The sequence below is a fragment of the Tarenaya hassleriana genome, unplaced genomic scaffold (assembly GCF_000463585.1).
Source record: "Tarenaya hassleriana unplaced genomic scaffold, ASM46358v1 Cleome2, whole genome shotgun sequence".
In the NCBI taxonomy this organism is placed as follows: Eukaryota; Viridiplantae; Streptophyta; class Magnoliopsida; order Brassicales; family Cleomaceae; genus Tarenaya; species Tarenaya hassleriana.
The window spans coordinates 8,064,228-8,077,156 of NW_010965372.1; the positions used below are offsets into that span (position 1 = coordinate 8,064,228).

General features: G+C 39.4%; 5 protein-coding genes across 7 annotated transcripts in view; 3 read left to right on the forward strand and 2 right to left on the reverse strand.

Moving 5' to 3' along the window:
• Window positions 1–415: 415 nt before the first annotated feature.
• On the reverse strand, window positions 416–2,905 carry LOC104812987 (probable carboxylesterase SOBER1-like). The gene is made up of 6 exons (XM_010540446.2): window positions 2,568–2,905; window positions 2,071–2,123; window positions 1,514–1,637; window positions 1,207–1,328; window positions 1,010–1,117; window positions 416–677 (listed from the first exon to the last, which is right to left on the reverse strand). Exons 1-6 carry the CDS (start codon window positions 2,839–2,841, stop codon window positions 585–587), a joined length of 774 nt encoding a protein of 257 aa, XP_010538748.1. The 5' UTR covers window positions 2,842–2,905; the 3' UTR covers window positions 416–584.
• Window positions 2,906–3,186: 281 nt separating this feature from the next.
• Window positions 3,187–5,699, forward strand: LOC104812990 (mitochondrial pyruvate carrier 4-like). The gene is made up of 7 exons (XM_010540448.1): window positions 3,187–3,305; window positions 3,579–3,677; window positions 3,987–4,039; window positions 4,191–4,264; window positions 4,475–4,833; window positions 5,394–5,492; window positions 5,647–5,699. Exons 1-5 carry the CDS (start codon window positions 3,251–3,253, stop codon window positions 4,518–4,520), a joined length of 327 nt encoding a protein of 108 aa, XP_010538750.1. The 5' UTR covers window positions 3,187–3,250; the 3' UTR covers window positions 4,521–4,833; window positions 5,394–5,492; window positions 5,647–5,699.
• On the forward strand, window positions 4,735–6,652 carry LOC104812989 (mitochondrial pyruvate carrier 4). The gene is made up of 5 exons (XM_010540447.2): window positions 4,735–4,833; window positions 5,394–5,492; window positions 5,647–5,699; window positions 6,069–6,142; window positions 6,422–6,652. Exons 1-5 carry the CDS (start codon window positions 4,779–4,781, stop codon window positions 6,465–6,467), a joined length of 327 nt encoding a protein of 108 aa, XP_010538749.1. The 5' UTR covers window positions 4,735–4,778; the 3' UTR covers window positions 6,468–6,652.
• Window positions 6,653–8,715: 2,063 nt separating this feature from the next.
• On the forward strand, window positions 8,716–11,126 carry LOC104812991 (alkaline ceramidase 3-like). Its single transcript, XM_010540449.1, has 3 exons — window positions 8,716–8,926; window positions 9,573–9,913; window positions 10,226–11,126. Exons 2-3 carry the CDS (start codon window positions 9,657–9,659, stop codon window positions 10,737–10,739), a joined length of 771 nt encoding a protein of 256 aa, XP_010538751.1. The 5' UTR covers window positions 8,716–8,926; window positions 9,573–9,656; the 3' UTR covers window positions 10,740–11,126.
• A 470-nt stretch (window positions 11,127–11,596) lies between these two features.
• The window catches only part of LOC104812992 (transcription initiation factor IIF subunit alpha), a 5,017-nt gene continuing 3,684 nt past the window's right edge, over window positions 11,597–12,929 (reverse strand). For 2 of the 3 annotated variants that reach the window (XM_010540452.2, XM_010540453.2), the window contains exons 9-11: window positions 12,858–12,929; window positions 12,009–12,242; window positions 11,597–11,847 (exon numbers count right to left, since the gene is read on the reverse strand). In XM_010540452.2, the coding sequence (XP_010538754.1) occupies window positions 11,755–11,847; window positions 12,009–12,242; window positions 12,858–12,929 (399 nt within the window). In that variant the 3' untranslated portion in view covers window positions 11,597–11,754. The remainder of the gene's footprint in view (window positions 11,848–12,008; window positions 12,243–12,857) is intronic. The other variant, XM_010540454.2, reaches the window with a different exon arrangement.

Consider the following 12,929-nt stretch of genomic DNA (forward strand, 5'->3'; position numbering starts at 1 on the left):
AATTTTGTATGGTAAGATGGTAGGCTAGGCCCCTATTCTTGGATACTTCCTTTTCCATTGGATCACATTTATAGCGATTCTTACATGTCAACTTGTTTAAAATCAAACATCTTCCATACTTTTTTGGATTTTATTTTGTATACAATATATAATTTATTTTAAAACCTGTTATATATATATATATATACACACACACAAACACGTTAGATTCGATTATAGCAGTCTCACTTCAGTGTCGAGAAGATTCTGTGATTTAGATGCAATTAGGGGTAATTACGGAAAATCATATAAAGTCAGTTGATGCTCCTACTCCCTAGGAGAATCCTATGATTATTTTATAGCAAAAATGTTACATTTGTCTCCATAATGCCATTTCAACGCATAACAAAGAAAGAAAGAAAAAAAAACACATGAAAACAAGTAAAACAAGCAAAGGGACACACAGATGAAGCAGAGACACTGTCTGGAAGTGTTTTATGTTTCTTGAACTTGAAGTTTTTAAAATGTTTCTCATCCTCAGGAAGAGAACTGGCATCTAAAAGTATGTCCGTCACCTTGGAATGAGGTTTAGGGCATTGAAACGTCTAAGAGGAAGAGCTCTGCATCTTTTGCCTCATCCATGACTCCAAATACCTGAGCTCATCGTCCGCGATCGAGTGCCCTAGACCAGGATATGCCTGCAAATAGACATTATCGTAATCTACTGTTCAGTTTATCACTTCATTTGGGTTTAGATCTTTTGTGTCTGGAAAAGTTTTGGATTCTTTCTGAGCAGATCATGCAAGTCAAAGGGTTTCTTCACTGATGCAAGGAAGCCATGGAACATAAAACCGATAAAAGGCCCACAAAAAAAAAAAGCAATAGATAACGGGTTTTGGGCGAAACAAGCGCCATAGCTGTTTGGAAGTCTTTTCTCTGTTGTACAAGGTTGTCCCGGCCTGAAGCCGAAAGCAATGATGGACGAAGCGGAATAAAAGGTACCGCAGTAATGAGTTTGGTTTGATTATACCTTGAACTCACAAGTCACGCCTGCTTCTTGAAGGAAAGGAAGAGCAGCCTGACCGGCTTCAAAGAGCACGGTCCTATCATCGATTCCATGGGACCATAAGATTGGTGTCTGCATAGCAGAAATATAGAGAGATTTAGAAACCAAAATCAATACAAATGAAACATTGTTCTTCTTAAGAAGAAGAAGAACAGATGAACCTTCTTAGCATCTTCAGAAAACTTTTGGATGATCGAAGAATTAAATGGAACCCATCCACTGAAGACGGCACCTCCTCCAAGAGTTTTTGGGTAAAGAAGAACACTAGCCAGGGTTAGAGCGCCTACAGAAATTTTGTCAGCAAGTGGAATGTATAGAATCATACAGATTCAGAAGTTGTAAAGAAGAAAAAGGGTCTCTCTATCGATTCAAAGACTGTTGTACTAATGGGGAAACCCATATAGAAATTCCGAGAAAATGGGGAAAACAGATGAAGAAATCTGCAGCTATGGGGCAATAGATATCCACCTCCTTGGCTAAATCCACAGATATACACATTTTCTGGATTTGTTCCCCCAGCAATCTCCTTGTCTATAATGGCGTGCACATTTTTAACGGCTTTAAGCACGCTGCTTTCATCTTTTGGAGAGCCCTATACACAAAGTTTTATACCTGATCACTTAAATCCTTTAATAATCCAAGGGTGTGTATGAACCCTACACCTTCTGAGAAAGTTCCACTCGAGACAACCAGGAATCAAAAGAATATTATTCATAAAAGTTACAGAATTTCGTTGGTGTGAGCATAAAACAGTTGTAATAACAAGAAAAAACACTGAACAGAGCATATCAGCTGAAGCTCGGGCTATCCCGTTTCAAGAGAGAACCACATACGATAAAGTAGGAAATTTTGTCCAAGTCTTATCATAAGGATTGGATCTTTGCTGTTGTAAGAACATAATAGGTTCGAGAATGATAATAAACCAACCGCATAACTATACATTGACATACTAAGAAGATGTTTGTTGTAGTATTAGCAAGATGGTTGTATAGAATTAGATCGTTGGATCAAGAAAGACATGTTACCGCTGTAAGAGGAAGCTCAGGGATGTCAAACCATGAAGGCATCACCATACCATCTACACCATGAACCAAACCAAAAGAACAAAAGACATTAACAACAATGCAGAGACTGTCAAACAAATTGCACTTTCAGCAATCATTTTGAACTGAGTCAGATACCCATTGGCAACAACAATTCACCCAAAAAGTGAGACATCGAGGAGAAACGAGAGAGAATCCAGAATCCAAGGCATTACACCTAATGTTCATATCAAATTACCAGACTCACCGAAAGGAATCCCATTGCTAATCCCACAACAAAAGCAACTATCAGAAACAAGTCAACCCTCACAACATCAATAAAGGTATCGATTTATCTCATCGGCTTAATCAAAGACAAAATTTGAGCAAAACCCAGAGATCCAGTCCCAGAGAACATAAACAAACCACCCTTCAATATCTACAACATCAAAATTAGGGAGAGAAAAAGAAGAAGAAGCGAAAACCCAGGAAAATCGTACAGTTGCAGGAGACCGGATTGGAAGGAGCGGAAGGGAAAAGCCACTTAGCGTTCCTGAACTCTGGGGACTTGAATAATGTCTTGATGGGTTCGTTTGCGGGTCCCGAATCGCCCAGCCCGTGGAGCCACAAGATGAAGCTTCGGGCCATGGCGTCTGATTCCAGTGAAGAAGACGACGAGTAGGGCCTGCCTTGTAAGAAGATCACGAATAAGATGGTGCTCAAGAGTGACACCGAAAGAAGAACAATCGGCTTCTTCAGCGAATTTGGTCGCATTTTAAGAGCGAATTTTCCATCGCCATTTAACTGGAAATCTCTGAAAGTTCCTCCGAATGGAAGACGGTCATGAAGAGAAAAAAAAAAAAAGATAATAAAAGGACTATAATACCCCTTATCATAATCCTGAATTACAATATTAATTACTAAAAAAAGTGAAAGAGAACGAAAATAATTAAATTAAAAAATAAGAAAGTGGCGCCATTCCAGTGGTCAGTCGCCTCCTACACCAGACGTCAGCTATGAGATTTTTCCACAGGTCACACATCGCTGAAAACGACGACGTTTACCAGAAAGAGAGCGTTTTCATGGAAGTTTCGTAATACAAGTAAACCATTGCTGATCATTTGATCTGTTCTTCGAGACAGTATGGGATAATTGGAGAGACAGCACCTGAAGGAGAAGATCGATGACGGCATCGAGGCTGCAGGCATTCTGGAATCACCCCGCGGGACCTAAAACCAGTGAGTCAACTCGGATTTCTTTCTCTCCTTCAATTCTTTATCATCAGATATTATGATCGGGACAGGTGGATCATCCTAAAGCGATTTTTGAGATTCTTCTAGTGCGCGTGACGAGAATCTGTTTCAGTATCCGTACCATATGATTTTGTTTCAAAGGGTTTGATTGATGTCTGGAAACCTTTGTACCTTGAAATTGAGAAACGTAATATGTAAAATCTCGAGGTATCATAATGGTTGAATCCCTCTGGCTCCAATTCCAATCGTTCTTTGCAGTTTTCTTCTGGGCACCAGCATTTAAATGGGGACTCACCATTGCTAACGTTGTAGACTTCGAGAAACCTCCGGATGAACTTTCATACCCTCAGCAAACGGGTAATATATATATATACACACACACCTGTTTTTTTAGTGTTCTGGCCATTGGATATTTCGAAAATGCTTGTATTGCAAGAAATGCTCTTGATCTTTTTGCCCTTTTGTGTTAGGACTTAGAATTGCTTCGTTAGATCCGAATTCATCATTTTGTCTTTGATATGAGCCCGAACCCTGATTCCACCATAAAAACTCGTTCAAGAACGGAGGTTTGATCATTACGTATGTATTAGAAGAGAACTCTTCTCCTCTCTCTTCTGGATCACTTTCTTTCTCAAAAAACTTTTCTTCGACTGTGTGATCCAACAGCGGTGGCAGCCAGCTCGATTATCTGGACAAGATACAGCACTGTGATCACTCCGGTAAGCAAGTTCCGATCCATTTTTTCTTTTATTTCCTTCAAAAAAACGGTAAGGTTTTGTGGATTGTCTGAAAAAAAAAGGATTGTGATTTGGGACAAATGAGGGTTTGTGTCTTGATTCAATGCAGTCTATTGGCTTGTTGGTTTTGCAGAAGAACTGGAACCTCTTCGGTGTGAGCCTCGCCACTGCAGGGACTTGCCTCTATCAAATTTCTCGAAAACTCAAGTAAGAACGATCGTTCGGAATTTCCTCCATATTACCTTTAAGAGTGTACATATAAACAATACATAAATCAACACGATTTCAAAGTGCTAAAGAGATTTGAGAGAATACACATTGAATATATATATATGTATATGTATATATTAATTAGATTCGTTGAATTTGCATCGATTGTTCTTATATAATCTGATCCTTTTATTATATATGTTTCAGGCATGATTATTCATCTGAAGCGAGGCCCCTTGCCGTTAATGAATGATGATGCAAACCCGAAGAAAAATATTCTCATAATTCCATTGTAAAATAACCATATTATTTTATTGTAACGCCTTATGTCGTGCGTTGTGTGTGTCACACCAAGCGTTTATTTACTATTATAATTTGTATTATTCACCAAGGATTTTCTCATATTGAAAATACGTTTTCCCAAAAACGACGCCGTTTTAGGGCAATAAGGCAGGTGGAGGGGATGGAAAAGAAGGGAGACAATTCGGAGAGAGGTCGAAGGAAATCATCCATGGCGGCTTCCAAGCTACAAGCTCTTTGGAATCACCCTGCCGGACCCAAAACCAGTCAGTCAAACTCTTCTTCCTCTTTTTTTTTTCTATCGTTTGATCGTTTTTTTCATCAATTCCTGGTTTGGGTTGTTTCCATCGAAATCTCCGAATTCTTAATCCGTGCTGTTTTACATCCATCGATTTTGAAATTACCCTTGTTGTATCGCGTCCGTGTCATCTCCTCTCCGGACAATTTTCGAATCCGAGCATGTATCTGTTAGTACTCCTACGATCCAGGAGAATGCAGGAATTTTGATGGTCTAATAATGGATAAACAACCGGCCTTCCCTGAAAGTAAAGGGAATCTATCGTTTGGCGAGGAATCGAGGATGTTGAAATTCGGGTTTGATGATATCTCTTTTATTTCAGATCATTTCGATTCATGTTCTCTGCAGAAGCTGCACACGTTTGTGCATTCTCCATTACATAAATCATTCTGTTTTCGCCATTGAAATAGGGTTGTTTCCAATTACTTTTCGTGGAACAATGAAAGTAGGTTTCCATAGATTGATCACAGTTTTTGCAATAGATCGCCATTAACGATGAATCGTGCTCGGGTTTTTTGTGTGAATCAGTTCATTTCTGGGCGCCCACCTTTAAGTGGGGAATCAGCATTGCTAACATTGCAGATTTCTCGAAACCTCCAGAGAAACTTTCTTACCCTCAACAGATAGGTAATTACCCTTCCGTGTTCTTGGCGATTTTTGTTCCTTGTTTTAGTAATATCCACGCATGCTTATCTTGTTCTTGATTTTGTTCTTCTTGATCACTTCCATCGAATTGCCGCTCTTCAGTGATTCAATATTTCTCTTCTCCTCTGTATAACAGCGGTCGCATGCACTGGAGTTGTCTGGTCACGATACAGCACTGTGATCACTCCTGTAAGCTTTCCTACCCGAAAAAGCACTGTCCTTTTTTTTTTTTGCTAAGCTCTGATTTTGCTTACTTCTTCCTTTAAACCTAAGTTAAGACTCTAAATCTTGGTGGTTTATACTTAATTTTCCTTGTGGTCCTTTCATCTGGATCCCTCTGTATCTTGAATCTAAGTTTGTGTTTTTATCCTCTTGTATCTAAGTTTGTTAAATCTCTGATTTGGAATCTTGGATCATATGTATCTTGAATCTATAAGTGTGTGTTTATCCAAGTTTGTCTTACCGCGTTCATCTCCTTCGATTATGTAATGGTCCTCTTACGAGTTACGAGATCCGGGTTATTTAATTTCCCTCGAATTTGACTGTTTTCTTTTACAGAAAAACTGGAACCTCTTCAGTGTGAACGTTGCCATGGCAGGGACAGGCATCTATCAACTCGCTCGAAAAATCAAGTAAGAACAACTAAAAACTCCGAGCACCTCTTACGTTCCATGAAGGCAATACATTAGACACACTTTGCATGAACCTATCGGAGGAAAATGAGTAATTAAGTTTGTTATATGAAGGTTCGGATCTGCCTGAGAACATGATGATGACCCTCTTATCTATTTTATCAAACTTCACCATTACCATAAAAAAAAAACTTGACCCCATTTTTGGATTGTGATTCTATCTCTGGGCTTTCTCAATATGATGATCGATATGCTATTATGATTTTTATTATTTTTCAGGCATGATTATTCATCTGAAGCAGAGCCTGCTGTTACAAATGAATGATCAAACGACGATGACGAAGACGATTATGGAGATTGTTGAATCTTCTTGAAAACTGATCGTAGTTCTTGCAAACTGAATCTTTTCTTTCTGCTTGGACTTCCAGTTATGATGTTCACGCTTTGATTTGTATTGGATTCCCAGATTTTCTGGGTCTGGATAATGAAATCCTTTGATGGGTTTAGTCAGTGAAATAACACAAAGGGCACGTGTGCTTCTTCTATTGGAGAAATCTCTGTGGCTTGCAGTACACCCGGAGTATCCTACAACTACTTTCTATTCTGGTTGAAGACTCTAGGCGACTTAGCGGGTTCATATAACGCATCGGACACGTGTTGGTTTCTTAGTGGATTATCAATTTAGGGTTAGAATAAACCAGAATATCCTATAACTTCCCGATTAGAGACTCTGAATCATAAGGTGGCTTCACCTTACGGAAAGGAGAAAGGCAATAAGACATTTATGCCCCCATACACCGCCTATATAAACATCGCTTCGCAATAGTAGTGCTGTCTCATTCCTCGTCCTCGACGGCTAGGGTTACGGTTTCGAATAGTTTTCTTTGAAGTAAAAAATCTAGGGTTAGCGTTTTTTTGAGTCAGTGAAGCGATCCCGCTTCGTAAATTTTATTTCTGGTTGTGGATCGCAATGCTGCATGTACCAAGAGAAGGGCTCGTGATCGATTGAAACACCCTTGTTCTTGAATTTGCCGAATCGGCTGTAGCAAGATGGAAAATCTGAGCGAGAAGCTAACTGGCCGGTGGTCGCTAATCCGATCGACCCATCTGCTTACCGAGCTTCTTACATCTCTTTTCGTTTTCGAAATCTTTTGAGTTTTTTGTTGTTTTATGGGTGGGATGAATAGGATTGGGAGAAGGGTGAGAAGAAGAAAACGGCGGAAGAAAATGCTGTTTTGAGAGACCCTTTCTCAAGATCGAGACTGGGCACTCTCCAGGCGATCTGCTCTCGGTCTCTGGGCAGATCTGCGTCTATGGATGCCTATAGTCGTTGCAGATTCTGAACGGGTTTGTGTTGCAATTCATCCACCCGACTATTTTGATGTGATGATGGGTGAATTTTCAAGCGTGAAAACTTGCTCAAACGTTGTGGAACTAAAGATGTGACAAGTAAGAGACTGAAGGATTTCACTGTTGGAGTGAGGAATTTATTCAAACTTGAAATGAGGAATTTATTCAAACTTGAAATGAGGAATTTATTCAGAAATATAAAAACAGGGTTTCAAGACAATCATTTGTCCTGTTTTTTTGTTAGAGCTTTGTGAGATTGATTTGGGGTCTGGATCTGGTTCTTTTTTAATGAGCAGAACGCATTACTAAACAGCAAATTTAAATAAATAAATAAAAATATGACTTCCTTTTGGGAAATCTCATATGCCCCCAAACCCTAAAATCTGAGAGGAAACCGTTAACCCTAAATCCCAATCCTATGAAAAAAACCCTAGAATTCAAAAACCCAAACTTGGAAAACCTGTCACCTAGTAGCCATAAACTGTAACCTCTACAAGCCCTAAACCCTAGTTAAAACAGTTGCAAAAACGTTTGAACGGGGTTTTGTAAGAAGGGTCGGATTAAAATAGTTCATCTCTTTTTGGGAGTGTAAAGAAACCCTAAACGTACCAGAGAGAGTATTAAACTTTCTTGAAATCATATCAAGAAATTGTATGTATGCATTTTCTTTAAAATGTGTCCGTATTTTTCTGACTCAGTGATAAAAAAAAAATTACAATTATAAATCGTTTGAACAATTACTGTTAAGTATATTATATAAACGTATGTAATTTACACATATGGTAACTTTCGGGGCTATTACATGCGTTTTAAAAAGTTGGGATTTTTAAGCACTATTTATATGGCACTTTTGGTTTAGAAAATCTTTACACAATCATTTTATTCAATGTTCAAATCGAAGAAAATTGTTTGAACAATTACACGTTTTTTTATTTGTTTCTTTAAATTTGAAGAAAATTCAAATTGTGATGGGCATATTCATGAATCATATTGTTTGAGTTTTTTTTTAAATATTATTCTATTCAAATTGTAAATCAACATATTCATGAATCATGTTTGAGTCTTATTATATTATTCAATGCTCGATGACGTCGTCACCAAAGTGGAACGCTCTTTGGTCGCATAGCATTCCAAAATTCCGGAACTTGAAAAGTCGAAAATGCCCTTTGCACCTCAGCAGCCGAACAAAAAAAAAAAAGAGGCCGCGAGGAAAAAAAAATACCGCGAGTAAGGAAAAGAAAGAGTAATCTTCGTCTCTCGCCCCGATTCCTCCCTTCGAGAGAATCTGTTCCGATCTTTTAATGCACGCGTATACACCCTAGAAGAAGAAACCGCTGATCCGCCGTGGCTGGATTCATCTAAGCTCTGGGTTTTTACCGTTCTGGGGACGGAGAGAGAAAGGGTATATCTCCGTTGTTGTATCGCCTGAAAACGGTTTGTCCTCGTATTGGAATGGCTTCGTTTCCTCGTGGTTGATCGGTGGTTTTCTGGTGTTCGATTCGTCTGGTCTTTGAATTTCGGATATCGAGTTAATGCTTGTTTGATGGGTGAGATCTGTTTAGTTTGCTTGGATCGCCTTGCTCTTGCCTGAGGAGGCGTTGTTGTTTAACCAGAGATGATTTCGTTTTGGAATTTTTAGGGATTTGGGCATTGCACCATAACTTGGTAACATTTGAATTCTCGTGTTTAATTGGAGGGGCATCTCTGTTTGAGTTGGTGATGGATCTATGCCGTTAATTCAAAGGAATTCGCCTGTAGTTTGTTACTGCTTGTGTGATTTGGGTTTTCTGTGTGTAATTTGATCTGGTAATGGATTCAATTATGTTTTATATTTATCTCGAGATCTTTCAAATTCTCATGTGGTTTTGTTTTCATCATTAGTACTTACTTCCTGTAGTTTGTTTGTGTCGTGCTTTTACAAGTTCTATTTTGAAACTATTTAGTGGTCTCTTAGGTTGTCCTTTTCATTTCCGTTGGAATCCTTGAGAGATACCTTTGGGGATTTTGTCTTAATTCTTTCTTCTCTTCCTTCTTTTGTGATGAAATTTGGTGTTCTGAAGTGTGTTTTTGTTTACTGCAGGATGTGGTTTGAAATCTCCAAGACATTTGTTGTGATTCTCTAGTTTCTGCAAAATATATCTGTAGTGATACATATCAACTGGTTATGATGGATGATGGGATATCGAGCTTCTGGGGTCCCGTGACCTCTACTATAGAGTGTTGTGAGATGAACTATGTGTACTCGTCGTATATTGCAGAGTTCTTCAACACTATATCTAATGCCCCCGGGATTCTTTTGGCTCTCATCGGTCTTTTCAATGCACTAAGGCAAGGGTTCGAGAAGCGGTTTAGCATTCTTCACATATCCAATATGATACTTGGTATCGGTAGCATGCTCTACCATGCCACTTTGCAACGCGTGTAAGTACAGACTATGACACTACCGTTCTGGAATTGTTGACTGACTTCTGTCATAGGTTATATATCCAAACATTGGAATGAAGAACAATGGTGAATTTGTAAATGTGCTTGAACATGTAGATTTCCTGGCCTACACATCCTGTGATTTGAAGTTATGGGTTTGGTAGATTGCATGGAATTTGCCAGATCAACTTGTATGCATCTTGGTTTAAAGTATTGAATTCTTTGGGGAAATCCCGTAAATTTTCCGTCTTGTTCTTCAGTTTTGTATTCATAACAGACCAGATTATGATTATGTCTGTCTTCATGCAGGCAACAACAGAGTGACGAGACACCTATGGTTTGGGAGATACTTCTGTACATGTACATCCTTTACTCACCGGATTGGCATTACCGGAGTACTATGCCCACTTTTCTCTTCCTCTACGGAGCTGCATTTGCCATAGTCCACGCCTTTGTCCGGTTTGGCGTCGGCTTCAAGGTCCACTATGTGATCCTTTGCCTTCTTTGCATCCCTCGGATGTACAAATACTACATTCACACCGACGATACAGCAGCCAAACGTCTTGCAAAGTGGTATGTCTTTACTCTTATCATGGGGAGTGTCTGTTGGTTCTGTGACCGTGTTTTCTGCAAGACGATATCGCAGTGGCCTGTCAACCCTCAGGGCCATGCTCTGTGGCATCTCTTCATGGGTTTCAATTCTTACTTTGCAAACACATTCCTGATGTTCTGCCGTGCTCAGCAGCGAGGTTGGAACCCGAAAGTAAAATACTTTATGGGAATGCTTCCTTATGTCAAGTCTGAGAAGCCAAAAGCCCAGTAAGGAATAAGGGTAGAAAGGAATCGTTTTTGTCAGAACTAGAGCTTCTTTTTTGCAGGTGGACAGGTGGAGTGGTGAACTGTAACGCCGAGTCTAGTTTTTTTTTTTTTTAATTAGGTCTTATGGATCCGACAGAAAACGGTTTGCTTTCTGAAAGTTGTTTCAGGGCATCCTCTTTGACCAAATCCCTTTTTGGATGCGAGTAGGAGGGATTTGGTTGTCATGGGGTTTTATCAATTGTTCGAATGTGTGTACCATAATTTTTGGCTTTTGGATTTTGGGTTTGTTTCTTGTCCTGATTCTCACGGTCGTTTTGCCTTTGTGAGCTTTAAGCCAGTGAAGAAACTGTGTGGGGTTCAGTTCTGAAGTCTTGGTTATGATTTATTGATATCCCCCATTCCCATCCCCTTTACTCTCTTCACGCAAAAACATCTCATTTGTTTGGGACTTTGGTTCTGAAATGTACAGATGCAAACGTTCTACAGCAAAGATGTCAGAGCCTTTTCCTGTACCTCTTCATCAATCAGAGGCTTAGGCTTCTTTTTCTTTGAATCTCCAACACGAGTCTGTCAGATTCTGGGATTTGGTTTGGAATCTGTTGTACCGATTCCGACCTTAACCCTGGGTACTGGGTCTGGGTAGTAGACTCAAATGATGGTATTTATGGATGTGAGTTTTCGATTGGAAGATCGGATTTTCATCATTGTCGACGCCGACAGCATCAACACCTAATTTTCATCTATGGATCAAATATCCAAAAAATTAGCTTTATTCGCCCAGTCCTATAAAGTAGTGATTAAATGATTTGTCGTGGACGTTTTCCTTATCATTTAACAACCAACCAAGGCAAGGGGAGTACCAACAAAACACACGGTGATTAGAGATTAAACCAAGACCAGGTTTATTATCATATATGCTCGACCTCAGCTCCGGTCAAGCAAACCGAACCGGGTTTGCTGAGATGGAGAATTGAACTAACATAGCAACAGGTTTTGAGATTTGCATTTCAGATCTACACTCACTTCTCCCTCAAAACGACGAAGTTCTGAGACCCAGCGTTCTTCTGTATCTTGGAGATCTTCCTCAGAATATCTGCAAACGCGTTCTTGTCCTAACACATATAACATAACATTACACATCATTATCCCGAAAACACATGTTTTCTCCAACAAGGGCATTTATTTAGATAGAATTCCCTTCTCCATGGTTCTTCGACTAAATGTTGTATAGTATATATATAGATAAGATGGGAGAAGAGAAAGAAAATCGTACCTCTTTGGTTTTGAGTCTTGACTTGAACCGAGAAACAAGATCCTGTGTGGTGACTTGTTTCTTCTCCAATAGAACCGCTCGGATTTCGTCTTCAGTCACTGGTCCTGTTGCGTTTGAGGCTGTCGATGACAGCGATGATCCCACTGATGAATTTGCTTCCGTTTTCACAGCTTTCGATGCGCTTGATTTCGAAACCGGGGCTGTCCTCTCTTCTTTCACCGAAGATTTCGTCTCCTGATGTAAAACAATAATGATAAGAATAGTGTACAACAATTCAGCCAAAGGTTCTACTTCCTGTCTACTGAAGGAGAGAACACGTAATAAGAGGATACAAAATGCAAATATCTGAAGAACGACCACTCCAATATCCATTCATAAAATGGACCCAACAACAGAATTTGGTGGGTGTTTATGTGCGTGTGTCAAATATAAACACGAATACTAGAATCAGTATCCAATCAGTATTCTGATCCATCAACAAGTATTCGATCATTATCAGATCCATGTATCTTACGACACTTAACACTTGAGGACTGTTTGCCAGGGTAGGAAGGATACACTACCAACTACCAAGGAAACAAGATTGTTTCTGACATTTTACTTCGCTTTCTTGACCAATTTTCACCCTACTTTCTACAACCAAATTACCCGAACCTACACACATTTTTTTGTGGGAAAACACACACCCTAAACATGTTCTCTATCCAACGCATGTGAAAACAGCTGAGTCTAGATGAAATCTAACTCTAACCATATCAGCTACCTCTACTATGCATGCATATGAGCAGTTTGACCAGAACGGATTTTCAAGGGGTCTTACGGGGTTAATCAAAAAACAAGCAAACGTACATTTTCAGTCTTCACCTTTTTCTGAGCAGCGCCACTGGACTTTTTACCATCGTCATCGTTTAGTTTTCTCTT

Bases quoted from the DNA above. Each gene is read 5' to 3' on its own strand.
- LOC104812987 (XM_010540446.2), bottom strand. From the start codon at position 2,841: ATGCGACCAAATTCGCTGAAGAAGCCGATTGTTCTTCTTTCGGTGTCA. The intron at 2,124-2,567 runs GTACGATTTTCC...TTCATGGTGTAG, and splicing joins CAATCCGGTCTCCTGCAACT to ATGGTATGGTGATGCCTTCA. The intron at 1,118-1,206 runs GTTCATCTGTTC...TCTGCTATGCAG, and splicing joins TTTCTGAAGATGCTAAGAAG to ACACCAATCTTATGGTCCCA.
- LOC104812990 (XM_010540448.1), top strand. From the start codon at position 3,251: ATGACGGCATCGAGGCTGCAGGCATTCTGGAATCACCCCGCGGGACCT. The intron at 3,678-3,986 runs GTAATATATATA...GTGATCCAACAG, and splicing joins TTCATACCCTCAGCAAACGG to CGGTGGCAGCCAGCTCGATT. The intron at 4,040-4,190 runs GTAAGCAAGTTC...TTGGTTTTGCAG, and splicing joins ACAGCACTGTGATCACTCCG to AAGAACTGGAACCTCTTCGG.
- LOC104812989 (XM_010540447.2), top strand. From the start codon at position 4,779: ATGGCGGCTTCCAAGCTACAAGCTCTTTGGAATCACCCTGCCGGACCC. The intron at 5,493-5,646 runs GTAATTACCCTT...TCTGTATAACAG, and splicing joins TTCTTACCCTCAACAGATAG to CGGTCGCATGCACTGGAGTT. The intron at 6,143-6,421 runs GTAAGAACAACT...ATTATTTTTCAG, and splicing joins CAACTCGCTCGAAAAATCAA to GCATGATTATTCATCTGAAG.
- LOC104812991 (XM_010540449.1), top strand. From the start codon at position 9,657: ATGATGGATGATGGGATATCGAGCTTCTGGGGTCCCGTGACCTCTACT. The intron at 9,914-10,225 runs GTAAGTACAGAC...GTCTTCATGCAG, and splicing joins CATGCCACTTTGCAACGCGT to GCAACAACAGAGTGACGAGA.